We start from the raw sequence: 16,625 nt of genomic DNA, 5'->3' as shown, positions 1-16,625 counted from the left end.
CTTCTGTGTTTTAAGATCTTTCCTTCTGCCTTATTCACTGAACACACATTAATTGTGTTCCCCCTCAGAAACTGGGACTAGGAATGAATGTCACTGCTTTCAGAGAGCCGCGTCTTATCTGCCTCTTGTCACTTATTATTTCTCAGATGCAAAGCGACTGACCATTTGAACTGAAAAGCATCTTCTCATAAATAATTTTTTTAAAAAATGTCATCGCCCTCTACCTTTTTTTTCATTTATTTCCCCCCTACAGTTCTTCTTTTTGTGTGATCTTGGTTTTGAATCAAGAGGGGGTGTCACCTTAATTAGCATAGAACAAATTAAGCTTCTCTTTCATCGTTAGTAAAGACACAAGAGAATATTAAAGTCTCAATGACAGTGAGAACTTTCTCTCCACGTTTTATGAGTTTCATTAGGCTAATGTCTGTCTGTGACGCATTTAATAAAAGAATAGCATAATGCTGGAAAAAAGAGGCAAATTAGCATGTCTAATTAAAAACTTGTGTTGAAGGTCGTTGTCTGTAACTTAACGAATATTATGCTGTTACTATGGGTATTTATGGCACTCTATACAATGAAATTGTAAATGCACTAACATTTTTTAAAATTCTTTTGAGACATTTGATTAGGTAGCTCAGGCTAGCTTTGTTGATGGTTTTTATTTTCCACTGAAACCGTCACGTCTTAGTGACACAGAGGGGCAGGTTGGGAAATGTGACTCAGCACGGCAGTTTCTTCACTGGAGAAGCTCATACGCTTAGGACTTCAAGACACACCCTTTCCTTTCCCTTACACATACCGTTCCTCAACCCCTACGGATTTTTGAATCGATCTTCCACGTTTCCTCCTTCTCTCTTCTACTCTTATTATTTTATTTTGAACCTTCTTCCCTAGGCTTCCCTAGTAGCAGACCAACTGCTCCTCCTGCTTCATCTCTTTCCACTCAGGTCCACCTCATATACACCTGATAAGGCCATCTATCTGCAACAAAAATGTCATCGTTTCCGAAACCTCTTTACCACCCAGGGGCAATGGCTAAATTCCTTAGTTAGGCCCTGATCATCTGCTGCCAATTTGCTTTACTATGTAATCCAAGAGCCTGCCAAAGACGTTCTGTAGCCACGCTGGAATTCTTCTCCCATGGTGTGTGTGTGTGTGTGTGTGTGTGTGTGTGTGTGTGTGTGTGTGTGTGCAGGATGACATATATGTTCATGTGTGTGGTTTTTGATTGTGTGTGCATCTGTGCATGTGAGTGTAGCTTGAGTGTCTTCTTCAAACACTCTCCATTTTATTTTTGAGACAGACTCACTGATCTGGACCTCACCGATTCAGCTAGCTTGGCTGGCCAGCAAGTCCTGGGGACCCTCCTGTCCTTTCTTGCCCATTTCTGGGGTTAGAAGAGCATAACACCCATGCCTGCCTGTTTACATGGGCACTGGAAATCCAAAATCAGGTCCATATCTTTGGCCTTTGCAGGTACTTGCTCACGCATACACACACACACACACACACACACACACACACACACACACACACACGAAAAAACATAAATCTTAAAAAATATCCAACTTGTATATAATTCTTTCTGAAGGCTCTTAGGTTTTCTCAAAACCAATTCCTCTATGTTCAAATAGCACTGTGTGTGTGTGTGTGTGTGTGTGTGTGTGTGTGTGTGTGTGTGTAATATCCTTTAACTACCCTTCTTTACGGGAATAGCCTTAATGGTGGCATCAACCACTGCTTATTGAATAAGTGAATAAATGCCAACTTTGCAAAGTCTCAATTCTGAATTCTGACCTATTGATTTGGAAGATTTTTTTTTCTTTTTTAAGACAGGATCCAATGTATACCATGCTGGTCTCAAACTTAATATTCAGCCAAGGATGATCCTAGACTTCTGTTTCTCCTGATTCTACCTTCTAAGTGCCAGGATTTATAAGCACATACCATCAGGCCCAGTTTACACAGTGTTATGGATCAACCTTGCAGCTTCATGCATGTTAGGCAGGTATTATACCAACTGAACTACAACTTCAGCCCAAGGAAGAGTTATTATAAATAATCCTGAATATGCTTTGTGGCTATGACTTTTCATGTCCATAGCAACTAGAAAGATTAAGTCAGATATGATTTTGACTTTATAGTAAATTGAAGCTGTCAATGTTACAGGAAAACTGTACAATGTGGTAGAGTAATTGCTAATGGAAAAACACCTAGCAAAAGAAATCACGACAATAGACCTGACCACATAAGAATGCTTTAAGAACTGAACAAAATATTGCCCACAGAGTGATTAATATGATCACGGCACATCTCACACATTTCAAGAACATTAACATTTATTGTTGTAAAAAGTACCTGGAAGCTTTTTTGTGAATTCTACAAGAACCTGTACATGACTGGTCGCCATTTCTGTTAATATGAGAAAATTTTCCTCTGCACTAAATTCTTCTTTTAACTAAATTTTAAGAAAAAAAGTGAATGATTAATCAATAGGCAGGAAAAGGATAACTCAATATAAAATCACTAAAGGAAAACAATAGACTTGACTAGAGAAATTTAAAGACCCAGATCACATTTCTAAGATCTTTGGAAATCAATTACTATTTACAAGATAGATCCATGACGTCTTTGTTTAATTGCTTAAGACCGATGAAAGTTTGAATATATAACTTGAAGTCTCAAATACAATCACTTTGAGTAACACATTTATATATAAATCCCACCTTAAAGGTACTAACAGCTCCAGAGAAATGCTAACTTTGAACAAGTGTATATTCAGATAGCATACATACGATTTTATTGGTTATTTCCTGAGGCATTCTCTGTTTGCTATATGAATCCATAATATAATCCAGAAGGTGCTGCTGATCTGAGGTGAGTTCAGTTTTCTCCTACACTGGCAAGAAAATGAAAGGTGTTAGGGAGGGCAGTTGAGGGCGTATCCCAATATGTACACTATCTGAAATGAACTGATAACAAAGGATTTTTCAAAGCCTTAAGAGCTATGGGCTTACACGTATTGGAAAGCAGGTTTCTCTGGGTCCAGGCACAATCAGTTACATATTTCCCTAAAATTGTTTCAACTTGCTGGTTTTCCTATTTAGAAAATATGAACAATAAAATATCCTCTTCACATATGAATAAATATGGGAATAAATAGTAGTGTGAATATGGAGGCTGTTGAATCCAATCACGCTTGAATGTCAGTTGAAGTTCAAGGTTAAATCATAGCTTTAAAATGCTTCCTGTGAGCCAGGCGGAGGTGGCACACGCCTTTAATCCCAGCACTTGGGAGGCAGAGCCAGGTGAATCTCTGTGAGTTCGAGGCCAGCCTGGTCTACAGAGCAAGATCCAGGACAGGCACCAAAACTACACAGAGAAACCCTGTCTCTAAAAACCAAAAAAAAAAAAAAAATGCTTCCTGTGTATTAGACAGAGAATCCATCTATGCACACTCATCTATATTCAAGGATGGCAAACTGTGGTCTTTAGACCAAATCTACCTTTATGAAGATAAAGTTTTACTGGAATCTGGCCATGCTCCTTTGCTGATATATTGTCTGTGCTGCTTTTAAATTAAAATGGCAGTTACATAGTTGTCATAAGGAATATGTGGCCAAAGCCTAAACTCCTACATATCTACACATTATAGAAAAAAACAGTCTTCTGACACCACAGTCATCAGTCTGCTCAACCCGGATCCCAAACATCTCTCCCCTCTTCATTGTCTCTTGAGAAACATGAACCATTGCGTCCACTTTTTGCTTTCTTTTATTTATTTATTTATTATGTATACAGTGTTCTGTCTGCATGTATGACTGCACACCAGAAAAGGGCACCAGATCTCATTACAGATGGTTGTGAGCCACCATGTGGCTGCTGGGAATTGAACTCATGACCTCTGGAAGAACAGCCAGTGCTCTTAACCACTGAACCATCTCTCCAGCCCAACTTTTTGCTTTCTTACACTGAAGTGTTACTGATGAGACACTCTGACAGAATGATCCTTTTTTATAAGGTTAGCTCTCTCGAAGTCAATCCAAGCAATATGTTTAAAAACCTAACAGTGGATGAAGTTGTCCTTGCCGAACGAATACAGGCAAAAGTGTAGCTTGGATATCATGGTTTATTGGTATTTCAGCTACCAGCACGTAAGAATCCTTCCAGATGTTCTGTGACTTAACATTGTGTGTGTGTCTAACCAGCCCAGGTGTTCCTCACTTTGTTCCTAGCGAGTCAACAGATTTCTTAAGAGATTTTTGTTGTTGTTCAATTAAAAGGGTTTTCTCTGTTGGTCCACATATATGTGGGATTCTGTTTTACCCACTGATGAGGAGCAACCCACAGCCTCTCCTGGGTCCAGACTTCCCAAGTTGGAGCTTTCCTTCTCTCAGGGGCAAGGGTGAGGTGGGGAGTGCAGGTATGGTCTTCAAAAACTCAGCTGGAACCCAGGTCGGGCAGCGCAAGCTTTTAATCTCAGAATTCTGGAAGTAAATCCCAGCACTTGGGAGGCAGAAGCAGGTGGATCTCTGTCAGCTTGAGGCTATCCTGGTCTAAATAAGGTGTTCCAAGACAGCCATGTCCACAGTGAGATCCTGTCTCAAAAGAAAACCTCAAGTGGAAAACTCCATCCTAAAGACTAAATCATTCCCACTGGCAGCCATTAGGTAGTAGTAGCCTGGAGAGAAGAACTTTCACTTTTTACCTTATACACAGCTACTATTTAAAACTTCTCAACTTTCCCTCTTGATTCAAAAGAAAAAAAAAATGGACTCCATTTCAGTACACAGCTGAAATGGAAACTTGGCTGTGGCTAAGGCCTCAGCCTCCTGGCCAAATCGGCAGGTTCCTGGAAACACAATTCCCGCTGACCTTGGCAATGCCATGACTCTCTGTTACCCTGCATGACTTGGTCGTGGAGGTCACTTGTCGCAAGTCCCGGCCTTCGCTGTCCTCATTCACCGTCTTATCTGCATGCTGCTTCACATTTTTTCTTAGCCGTTTAGATTTACATTGAATTTCAGTTAACAAACCTGGGGGCGGGGGGGAAGCATAGAAAATCCTATTGGGTGTGTGGTCCTGAAGCAGCTGTTATATGGTCAGCTCAGGGGGCAGTTAGAATTCTAGCTCATTTGGTATTTGTTTGTTTGTTTTGGTTTTTCGAGACAGGGTTTCTCTGTGTAGCTTTGCATCTTTCCTAGAACTCATTCTGTAGCCCAGGCTGGCCTCGAACTCACAAAGATCCGTCTGGTTCTGCCTCCTGAGTGCTGGGATTAAAGGCGTGTGCCACCACCGCCCGGCTCATTTGGTATTTAAAAGGAGAAGACCACGTGGAGCAATGGCTTCATGGTTAAGAGTACTTGCTGCTCTCCCAGAGGACCAGAGGAGCTGGGTTCCCAGCGCCCACATCACGCGTGTGTGTAGGGTGCCTCACATCCACCTGTGTGTGATTCCAGCTCCAGGGGATCCCATGCCCTCTCCTGGCCTCCTTGGGTACCCTACGTACATGGATGTGTCTACACAAACACATATACATAAATAAAAATAAAAATAAATCTTCAGTAAAAATAAAAGGCCCATTTTTGACATCTGCGAGTCTTTGTCTTCATTTGTAAAATACAAAGAAACCGTTGCAGAATTTTGCTTAAATGCTTTACATTTTTTTTTAAAAAAAGCTGGATTTTATGTGAATAATTTGTGATACTAAAGGATTATACAAAGCACAAGATGTTCAGTAAATGGCATGGTAAGTGACAGGCTCCCCGTTCCTGGTCTAGGAAGTCAGAGGCCTGGGCTTGTTCACCTATATTAATACTGTTCAATAGAGAGTACATTCAGTTTCACATTAAACTTATTGAATAAAACAAACGTGAACATCTTTTGGGGAAAAAAAATTGAAATCCTATTAACCCACAGGAGTTATTTAAAAACATAAAGGATACAATACTTAAGGAATGTGATTGTGTTAAAGACAAAGCCCTAGTGTTGTGCTTCTGGGAGGCACTTGAAACTCTAAGAGGGGGTTTCCCAGAAGATCTGTGGGTCACTAGTGGTGTGTCCTCGAATGGGACTGTGGCACCCCAGCTTCTTCCATGTCCTGAGGGAAGCTTTGCGCTCTGTCACCACCCCCTGACCTTAGCCCCGCAGCACCTCCACCAAATGCTTAAACACTGTGGAAAACGGTCATGGAACTTCTGAAAGCATGAACCCAGAGGAAATGGTCTCTCTTAATAATTCTTCTCCTGGGTATTTTTAAATAATGATAGAAACATGACTGACACAAAGTGTCGGAATTTTTTTTTTTTTTTTTTTTTTTTTTTTTTTTTTTTTTTTTTAAAGATCACGTAATGTCATCATTGATGACACTTGGAGCTTTAACAAGCAAGGCCCAAATACCTTCCATATATATTGGATTTCTTCGTTCTCTCAACGACAATGAAACACAGCCCCAGGAAGTTCGCTGTGCAGAAACTCATCAAACAGCTACATCTCTGACAGGGAGATTTTTGTGTTTATAAATAAAACTACAGACTTTCTGGGGAGGGTCTCTTAGCAAATGAGCTCCGATGGAACAAGCTCATATTTAAGTAATGAGCAACACGAACCACCCTGCGTCAATGGCTTTCCATTGCCAGATTGGATTGCAGCCGCCACCCCCCATTCAGGCTCCTATTTCATGGATGCTAAAATGTGATTGTGATCAGCCCGTATAAAACTTTCATCCATCCAGGGCTGGATTATTTATTTACACAGACCGATTATTCTCCCTCCTGCACACATTGTTTCTCTGGGTGCATCCCAGTGACCCATACAGTTTGGGAACAATAGGACCAGAGTCACCTTCCCTGGACTTTTATTTCATGGGGCATTCCTTCCTGAATGTTGTCATCCCCTTGGCGACATTTCTTTGCCTGTTTGTTTTGAGGGGGAACAAGGCATATCTCTAAATCTGAGTAGGCTGTAGGATGAAAAATTAATGATGTTATTCTAACATGCATTCCAATTTCTGATGAAGACGGTGATTCCTCATAACGCCAGTGTTTAATACAGTGTCCCTTTATCAGATTGAAGGACAAAATTATATTAAAACTCGGGGTAGTTAATTTCCTGTGTAAACCTATACAAATTGGCTCACAGCTACACTAAGAGGAGACGAATTCTTAATAAAATGACTTAGTTTAAAACGCTATTTAGATCATTCAGAGGCAGGTATTGTCCCAAGACTATGAATTTTTATGGTAATTAAGCAATAAATAAGAGGTACATTAAAATCAAATTTAGAGGAACCTTTCAGAATGTCTTTCTATAAGCTCATCGAAACAAGTTATTTCAATAATATGTTGATGACATATCACTCCGTGTATAAATTCCTTACAACAAAGGAAAACAAGACCCAAAACAAACCCCAGGTGTTTCTTTCAGAGAAATAAGATGCTCTTTACGTGGCCGTTGAAACAATTCAGTGGGCCATTGCCCTTTCCAAGAACTGAGGTGGCTCAGATGACTCCGTCGTTAATGTGGGATGATTGAGTTACCTGGCACCTGCCTCCTTTAAGAGGTTTTAGTGGAATTTAATGGCTTGAAGTGGATACCTGTATACATACATTCAGCCAACATCCCCATCTCTTTGCACTTCCTGAGTCGACACTCCTGACACTTGCGTCGCATGTACATGTCCATCACACAGTTGCCCCCATTTTTACACTTGTACACGGCATTTTTGGTGATGCTCCTCCTGAAGAAACCTGCGGGAGAAACACTGGAAAGTGTGAGAAGATCCTGAACAAGTTTGCAAGAAATACATCTGGATCATGTCCATCATACAGTTGCCCCTATTTTTACACTTGTACACGGCATTTTTGGTGATGCTCCTCCTGAAGAAACCTGCGGGAGAAACACTGGAAAGTGTGAGAAGGTCCCACACAAGTACATCAGGGCATTTTTTTTCATTAACTGCTGGGGATCACCCAGATGAGCCTTGAGCAAGGGGACCTGCAGCAATGGATACTTTGCTGTGTGCTGTTGTTGAAAGGGGAGCTGTTTTAAATTTATCTCTCTAAAACAATGGCAAGTGGGAATTAGGGCCTTTCTTAGGAAAAAAATCAGTTTGTTTTAAATATATATTACTTCCATTTATCTTTATTGGGGGACAATTACAGGCCAGTAAGTACTAGGTGCTGCCGCTATAAAGGCGAGCAATCCATCCCTGCCCTCCCAGAGTTTAAAGGTTGAACAAAAGCAAATGCATGCAAATAACTAAACAAGAGAAGACTAAGGGCTGTGTGGAAGCTGACTGGATGCGTGCTGAGGCGTAACAAGTGCAGGGAATGGTTAAAAGAGCACGTGAGGGGGCTAGAGATTTGGCTCTGTTGTCAGGAGCACTTGATGTTCTTGCAGTGGACCAGGGTTGGGTTCTCCAAGCTCACATGGTGGTTTACAACCACCCATGACTCCAGTTCCAGGAATCTGACACCTTCTTTTGACTTCTGTGAACACCAGACCTGCAGGCGGTACACATACACACATGCAGACAAAAACACCCAGACAACACACAACAGGAAATACAGAATCCTTTCTAAAGCTTAGAAAGTGAGCAGTAAGCAAAAAGCCAGAAAGCGTGTTGTTGTTTACCAGGCATTTCAGGGGGAAAGTTGTGCTCAAGGTTTTAGTTTTCCAGCACTTATTATGACAGCCTTGCCTAACAATAAAAATGCCAAGCCTGATTTAAAAGGAGATATCTCCCCAGAGAAGATAGAGGACAGCTGTAGCCATTTCAGGTAAGATGCCTAAAGCCAGGAAGGGGATGCGACCTCCTTCTGCCCTTGTGACCCACATCTACTTGTTCTCTTCCAACTGGTCACCCGTAGATTCCAATAATTCCAGATTCGGTGTGGTGGTGAGCAGAGACACGTATTTGGGAAGCAAGAGAAGTAACAGAGAAACTCGCTCTTGCTTGGTACAGCAGCTTACACACTCACCTACAGTTTCAGTTTCCGAGGTTTTCATGACATGTGGTAAACCATAGTTCAAAGATACTAATAGAAACTTCCAGAAATAAGCCCCTCATAAATTTTGCAATTGTCCATCTTCCTGAGCAGTGTGATGAAATCTCGCATAGTCTCACCACCCAGGATATGAATCATCTCTTTAGCCAGCAAATCCATGGTGTACAGATGACCCACCCAGTGGCACTTAGAGATCTCACTTGTGCAACTCTTAGTACTGCATATCATTCTGTTTTGTCAATGACTATTACTGATAATATCTTCCTTGCCTAATTCATGCCTGTATAGTTATGTATATGGTTCACACAAAGCCTCCACTGGGTATCTTAGAATTCAGCCATGGTGGATGAGGGGCACCACTGTGTTATAAGCTGGGTGTATGTGGCAAGTTCAAAGTTGACACTCCTCTTGGGGTTGGGTCATGAGTTACCCTTCCCACCACTGGATTACTTTCATTCACAGTTCCTTGATGAGGGCAAAGCTGTTCCAGTTCTAGTTCATAGCCGTATTGAGGGATTTGGTGCTTTACTCCTGTCCACGTTAGTGTTGGCTGTCAATTTGACCCCACCTAGAATCGACAGGATTTTTAAAAGTCTCAGTTGAGTGATTGTCGTTATTAGGTTGGTCTGTGAGGATAGCTATGAAGGACTCTTAAGTGTTAACTGTTGTAGGAGGACCCAGCCCACTGTGGGTGGCACCATTCCCTGAGCAGATAGCTGGTCTTGGGCTGTCTAAGGGCAAACGTGGGCCTGAGCAAGCCAGGAGTGAGTCGGCAGACAGTGTTCCTCCAGCTTGGTGTCTACTGTACTTCTCTGGCCGTGAAGGAGTTCTCTGCTGAAGGTAACGCTGCAGGAAACAGCCAACAGGCCTGTCTTGAGGTCCTCCCTTGACTTCCCTCAGTGATGGACTGGGGCCTCGAAGCGTAAGGTGAAATAAACCTTTCTTATCCTATGTTGCTTTTGGTCAGAGTGTTTTATCACAGCCACAGAAAGAAAATTGGGGGTCATTCTAAGTGCTTATAAAGGTCGTGTCACATTTTAGAGAGAGGGGAGCAATTATGGTGTAGATATGGAAAGTTGCATATGTATTATGAAAACTTATCCAGCTATCATTCAAAAATTATTTCAATAGCTGGGCAGTGGCAGCACATACCTTTAATCCCAGCACTCAGGAGGCAGAGGCAGGCAGATCTCTGAGTTTGAGGTCAGCCTGGTCTACAGAGCGAGATCCAGGAAAGGCCCAATGCTACACAGAGAAACTCTGTCTTGAAAAACCAAAAAAATATATATATATATTACAATAAATTAACTATAGTATAAGGATTTCCCAATGCCTACAAATTGGAAAGAATCAGATGTTGAGCTGGGGTGACTCTAATTCCAAGTAGGGGAATCAGAGAAGGTTTTAGGAGAACTTTGAGTGACGGCTTACAGAATCATTTTTGAAGCCTGTACCGTGAGAGAGGAGAGACCTTCTGAGAAGGAGCAAGGCAGAGCGTTACAGAAGCTCTGGGGAAAAGTAGATAATCCATCCAGGTAGCCGTGTGGAGTCTGGGAATATGAGTGAGGGGTAGTTAAGGGGTTGGAGAGAGAAAATAGATATTAAATGCCCTAGAAAGCCACACAAAGGGATCTTTGCTATGTAGGAAAAGAGAGGTTCTTGAAGAATTTGGCGGTAGAAGGTATGGCCTAAGCTTCATGTGGAGAAAATCCTTGAAGAACAAGAGGAAGTAAGGGGGAACTGGAGACTGGAGACTGTGACCATACCGTAGCTGAGAGGTTAGAGATGCTGCCTAGGCTGTTACCATACCACAGCTGAGAGGTTAGAGATGCTGCCTAGGCTGTTACCATACCACAGCTGAGAGGTTAGAGATGCTGCCTAGGCTGTTACCATACCACAGCTGAGAGGTTAGAGATGCTGCCTAGGCTGTTACCATACCGTAGCTGAGAGGTTAGAGATGCTGCCTAGGCTGTTACCATACCACAGCTGAGAGGTTAGAGATGCTGCCTAGGCTAGACCGGGAGAGAGACCTAAAAAGAGAAAAGGAGAGAACATGCTAGCCTTGGGTAGCTCACTAAATGTGAAAACAGAGGCTGCACGAAAAGGTAGATATGTCAAGGCTGGCTTAGCCCTGGGCTCCTCTGTCAGCTGTCTGCATTTCAGGAGGAAAGATCTTAACACTTTCCTAAAGTTAAATCCAACCAAATCAAATCTTTCAAAAAAGAACATGTTATGCTTCAGATTAGCATTGATATTGAGAGCGCAAATACCAAAGCGTGTATTTTTTGAGATTAAAGCAAAAAGAACTCTTTCCCCCAGTGCCAAACCATGAGCTCAATGAACACCTTAGCCTGCCTGCATGAGTCAGTCTTCCCTCGAGTCCGCCTAGGGATGATTCCTTTTAAAACTGCAATAGGTACTGATAGACAGCTTAATATTTGAGAGAATGAAACTCCTTATTCCAAGATGAATCAAAGGAAGGGTGCACAGAACAAGTCTGCAGGTTTTCTTCTTTCTCTTTACCTCTGTTATTATCCAAAAAGGAAATCATTATCATCTCAATAGCTGAATTAATTAGCTTTCACTCTGGGAGAGCAACACAATATTATCACTACATCATTTAAATGTGGGCACATATACTCTATTTATACTTTATGCAAATCTATCCATACACAAGCTATGCCTCTATCTTGCTCTTTCTTGTGCATATTCAACAATGCTCATATCAGAAAAGTCATTTGAAAATGAATGGAAAGGAAATTCACAGAGAAACAGAGCCTTCCTGATAATAGACGAGCCGTGGGGAGGACTGCCATGGCCAACTTGGGGGTAGGGAATCCCTGGCTTGCAGGACAGTTTGGAGATGACATTTTCATGGATCTTGTAATTCTAACAAATACTACCCACCATTTTTGTCCTTTATATACATAGGATCCAGGAGCCATGTGCTAGTCCCATATATGCATGTATGTCACATTGGACATTGGTGGTTGACATGGGTATCTATTGGTAGTATGAATTATCATTTGATGTTTTACATGTTTAAGGATTTTTAAGACAGCAAAAAACATGGAACTCAGAATTCTTTATATAGAACATGGCCTACCCAGAGATCACTTTACATACTTTTACTTTGTTTCATATGTTGTCCAAAAATACATGTGGTATTCATTTAATCCTTAATCCAATGAAGTAGTGCTAATTATTTCTGTCCCATGGGAGAGGACCCTGAGTTCCACAGAGGCTAACTTGCTCAAAGTACTACAGGTAATGAATTGTAGGGCCTGAATTTGAATCCTGGTAGGCTCAGTTCAGACTCCACTATCAACCACTACCTTCACAGGCCTTCAAATAGAATAAGGGGTTTGTATTCCAAAACGTTTCCTCAAGACGTTAATTTCCCCAAATCTCACCCAGCATGGAAAAACCCAGCCTGTAACAAAGATCTGTTACCTTCCCCAAAGCTGGATCCATGGTGAGTACCTAGCGGTCTCTTTAATAATGTTAAAATGACCCAAAATATTGAGTCATTTGTGTATGCTTGATTGATTTTTCATTTTCTTTCCATCCCAAGAGGATAGTCATCATTTTGTGCTTGTTTACTTCAACAAGTCTCACTCTCATTGAAAGGGTAATTCTGGATCATCAAAAATGTAAAAGATGGGTGAATGCATCTAGAGTAGGGAGAAGCAGAAGCAGCTTAGCTGTGAAGAGTTTGGAGAACTTGCCCCAAGCTTTGGAATGGAATGAATCTCACAGGTTCTGTGAGTGGTGGCCCAGCACCCATGAAGAGTCCCCAGAGAAAAGGCGAACCTCAGTGGGGATGGCAATTGCAGCTCAAAGCCTCTGAGAAATTACACGTGAGGTAAATCTGTGAAGAGGTGCCTGCCTGAAGAGCTCACTGAAAACGAATCGATGAAAATACAACCTATCTAGACTGGAGGTGTGCATCAAAAGCAATGCTTCCAGGGGCGCGCATGCGCGCTCGGGTGGGGGAGGAACTGACAGTTAAAATGCATTTTCTATGTTGAGATCTAAAACTCGGTGACCTAAGCTTTGCTTTCAGGGAGCTAAGAAAGAAGGGAAGATTAATCACAAAGAAGGCAAAAGAAAGAAAATAGTTTTAAAAAATCAGAGCAGAGGAGCTGGCAAGATGGCTCAGTGGTTAACAGCACCAGCTGCTCTTTCAGAGGACCCAGGTTCAATTCCCAGCACCCACATGGCAGCTCACAACTGTCTGTACTCCTGTTCCAGGGGATCCGATGCCCTCATACAGACAGACCTGCAGGCAAAACACTAATGTACACAAATTAAAACTAATTAAAAAAATCAGAGCAGAAATCAATGTGACTTCAAATAGGAAAATAATATAAAAAAACAATGAGACTAAAAGATGAGTCCTATCAATAAAATTAATAAATCCTTAGAGAGACTAATCAATAAAAATGATACTGATTATGAATATCACACACAAGTGAAATGGGCCCTGTCAGTACAGATCCATTATAAGGAAAACAAAGGGAAGAAAGAACTCTATAGATTATAAAGAACTCTAAGCTCCCAAATTTGATAACTTCGATGGAATTCCTTGAATAATGCCTATCAACACTTACCTGTGGGGAACTGATTGACAAAACAGGCTTATCCAATGAAAGAAACTTAGTTAATAAACAACCTCCCCAAACAGAAACTTCCAGGCCCAGGTGATTTCGCCAGTTAATTCTATCAACCATCTGAAGACGAAGGACCATCTGTCTATTCTCTTTTCCACAAGACAGAGGAACACTCTCCAGCCTTTTTAGAGGCCAGCAATACTTCAATATCAAAAAATGCACAAGGACATTTAAGAAAAGAAAACTATAGGTCTCCATCTCATTTTCCTTTGTTTGTAGGGGGTGCGTGGGCAGGTGCGCATGCCTGTTGACACTCACACAAAGGTCAGAGCAGGCTTTTCAGGGCGTGGCCCTCTATCACTCAGTCTTAGTGCCTTGAGACAGGGCAAATCACTGGAAGGTCATTTCATCGGGGCTGGCTGTCCAGCTGACTCTTGGGATCCACCTGTCTTCTTTGAAGCTAGGGTTATAGGTGCTCACAGCCATGCCTGGCTGTTAGTCGACATGTCTGGGATTCACCTCAGGTCTTTGTCCTTACACAGAGCAAGTGGTCTCACACGAGCCATCTCCCCAGCCCGTTAGAATTTTTGTTTTGTTTTGTTTTTGTTTTTGTTGTCTGGCCTTATGGTTTCAACTCTGTTATATAATGATGACTTCACTGGGTAGATTCTGAAATGAATTTCTCTTGATATGATTTGAACCAAACCTTTCATCGTTTTTTCCAAAATTTGAGCTTACTTCAGAACACCTTGACCCTAATCCAAAAGAAGTACCACACACCACAAAGCCTCTCGGCCTTCTCCTCTAAGGATAAAGCCCATTATCGGCAGCTGTTGGCTCATCAAGACTACTGGCCACAGTAACTAGACCAAGATGAATTTGCCTGTCATAACTGCCTAGAAAAGAGGCAGTCATGAATATCATTGGCAGTCATGAGTAGAACTCTCTAGACTTCAGAGACCGCACAAGAACTCCACGCTGCTATACATGTAGCTTTGTTGGGCCCAAGAGGATGGAGTGCCATGGTGGATGGATATGTGCAAACTGCCTTAAAGACTTGTCAGCCAGGTTCGGTGTAAGTGATGGCCAGCACTTCCGCGTCCCCCAAACATTGCTTCTCAGATGTGGATGTAGCACAGGGGTAGAGCATTTTTCTAACATGTGTGTTTTCCCAGTACCACAACCAAACAAATACATGTATAGAAAGCACTGCCTCTCAGATAATCAACAGGCTAAAAGTGTTGAAAAGCTGTCAGAGCCTCCTGGGAGACCAGAAGAGAAGTGGGCCACCCCCAGACTCCCAGTCCCTCAACCTCCTCCTTCACACAGCAGAAGCTGGGCTGGAATACCGCCCCCCACGACAGTTCTCATCTGGCCCTCCTCTGTCTTTTCTTCCATGTTGAATGGAGGGAAGACGATGCAACTATCCAAATAAAAAGCAAAATGAAACAAAACCGAAGACCTAAAAACTAGAAAATGTGATGTCATGGGTGACAGCCTCTGCAGAGTAGCTTGGAGTAGAAGTGGGCGGGGGCAGAGGCCATTTCCTGACAATTCTCCCTTAACTTCATTTGGCTTCAGAACCACATGGACTCTCTTCAGGGGCATGTTTACTAAGCGATGACGGAGTCTAAAAGGACAGAAAGTATAATTCTGCTGACACTCTTGTCCCTACTGGGTGCCTGCTGAGAACAGAGGGCAGGGACCATGCCGTGATAGACCATGGCTCTGCGTGTTCTTAAGAGTCATTTGGGAGCTGCGGCCTGATCTCAACACCCCTCAGGGGTCTGGGCTCCCACAAGCAAATTTCCACCACGGGTGGCATCTGGGGCTGCTTGAGGCAGTAGCCTAAAAAGTCATTTGTTCTTACAGGAATTTAACCCTTTCCCTCTGAATCGCTGTTTACATGCTTTGTTGGTTTATTCTTGTATATGTAACAGTAACTGCTCTCATTTAACAGTTTGTGCTTTCAGAAGTTTCTCTTAATCACTATTTACGTATCGTTCATATGCTTAGGCATTTTCCATGTTTAAAGATTTCATTTGAAATATCCATTTTGTCCACTTAAAATCATCCTTTTACCATTTAGATTTCTGTATGGTTTTTCAGGTAATAATTGTTGATAGGTGATAGTTTTGAATCTCTGTTGTTTGCTTTGTTGTTGTTGTTTCTATTGTATGTCATTACATACATTGTTGTTGTTTCTATTGTAGTCAATTAATACATTGTTGTTGTTTCTATTGTAGTCAATTAATACATTGTTGCTTCTATTGTAGTCAGTTAGATACATTGTTGTTGTTTCTATTGTAGTCAATTAATACATTGTTGCTTCTATTGTAGTCAGTTAGATACATTGTTGTTGTTTCTACTGTAGTCAATTAATACATTGTTGCTTCTATTGTAGTCAGTTAGATACATTGTTGTTGTTTCTACTGTAGTCAGATACATTGTTGTTGTTTCTATTGTACATCAGTTAGATACATTGTTTTCTCACTACTGCTTGGCAATGGTAACCATAAGAACAAGATTTTTTTTTTCTGTTTTGCTCACCACTGCATCTCCTATAGGTTAGAAGAGTGAATGGCATATAAGGTAATACTTAAAGATATTTTATGAATAAAGAATTTAATTAATTACTTAGCCAGGTGGTGGTGGCGCATGCCTTTAATCTCAGCACTCAGGAGGCGGAGCCAGGCGGATCTTTATGAGTTCGAGGCCAGCCTGGTCTACAGAGCGAGATCCAGGAAAAGCACAAAGCTACACAGAGAAACTGTCTTGAAAAACCAAAAAAAAAAAAAAAAAAAAAGAATTTAATTAATTACTTAATTAACCACCAGGAAGATAGTTTTGAAGGCAGGGTGTGATGCCAGTTAGGGCATGTAGATGAACAAAGCAGAAACAACGATAAAATTAAAAAAAAATTCATTAAGAAAATGTAACAACAGCTAAATGCCTAAGGAAGCTTTAGGCATGCCAGATAGAGAGATGGATATCTTAAAGGCCA

The 16,625-nt window shown here is 41.6% G+C and overlaps 1 protein-coding gene across 4 annotated transcripts in view; it reads right to left on the bottom strand.

Annotated features, from left to right (window-relative positions):
• Nr1h4 (nuclear receptor subfamily 1 group H member 4) overlaps positions 1 to 16,625 on the bottom strand; it is a 60,454-nt gene that overhangs the window by 17,629 nt on the left and 26,200 nt on the right. For 2 of the 4 annotated variants that reach the window (XM_059245455.1, XM_059245451.1), the window contains 4 exons: positions 7,596 to 7,748; positions 4,903 to 5,036; positions 2,796 to 2,894; positions 2,359 to 2,458 (listed from right to left, as the gene is read on the bottom strand). In XM_059245455.1, the coding sequence (XP_059101438.1) occupies positions 2,359 to 2,458; positions 2,796 to 2,894; positions 4,903 to 5,036; positions 7,596 to 7,748 (486 nt within the window). The remainder of the gene's footprint in view (positions 1 to 2,358; positions 2,459 to 2,795; positions 2,895 to 4,902; positions 5,037 to 7,595; positions 7,749 to 16,625) is intronic. The other 2 variants (XM_059245454.1, XM_059245456.1) reach the window with 2 other exon arrangements.

The sequence above is a fragment of the Peromyscus eremicus genome, chromosome 18 (assembly GCF_949786415.1).
Source record: "Peromyscus eremicus chromosome 18, PerEre_H2_v1, whole genome shotgun sequence".
Classification (NCBI taxonomy): Eukaryota; Metazoa; Chordata; class Mammalia; order Rodentia; family Cricetidae; genus Peromyscus; species Peromyscus eremicus.
Note: the sequence above shows the minus strand (reverse complement) of the source record. Positions and strands in the feature narration are given on the sequence as shown.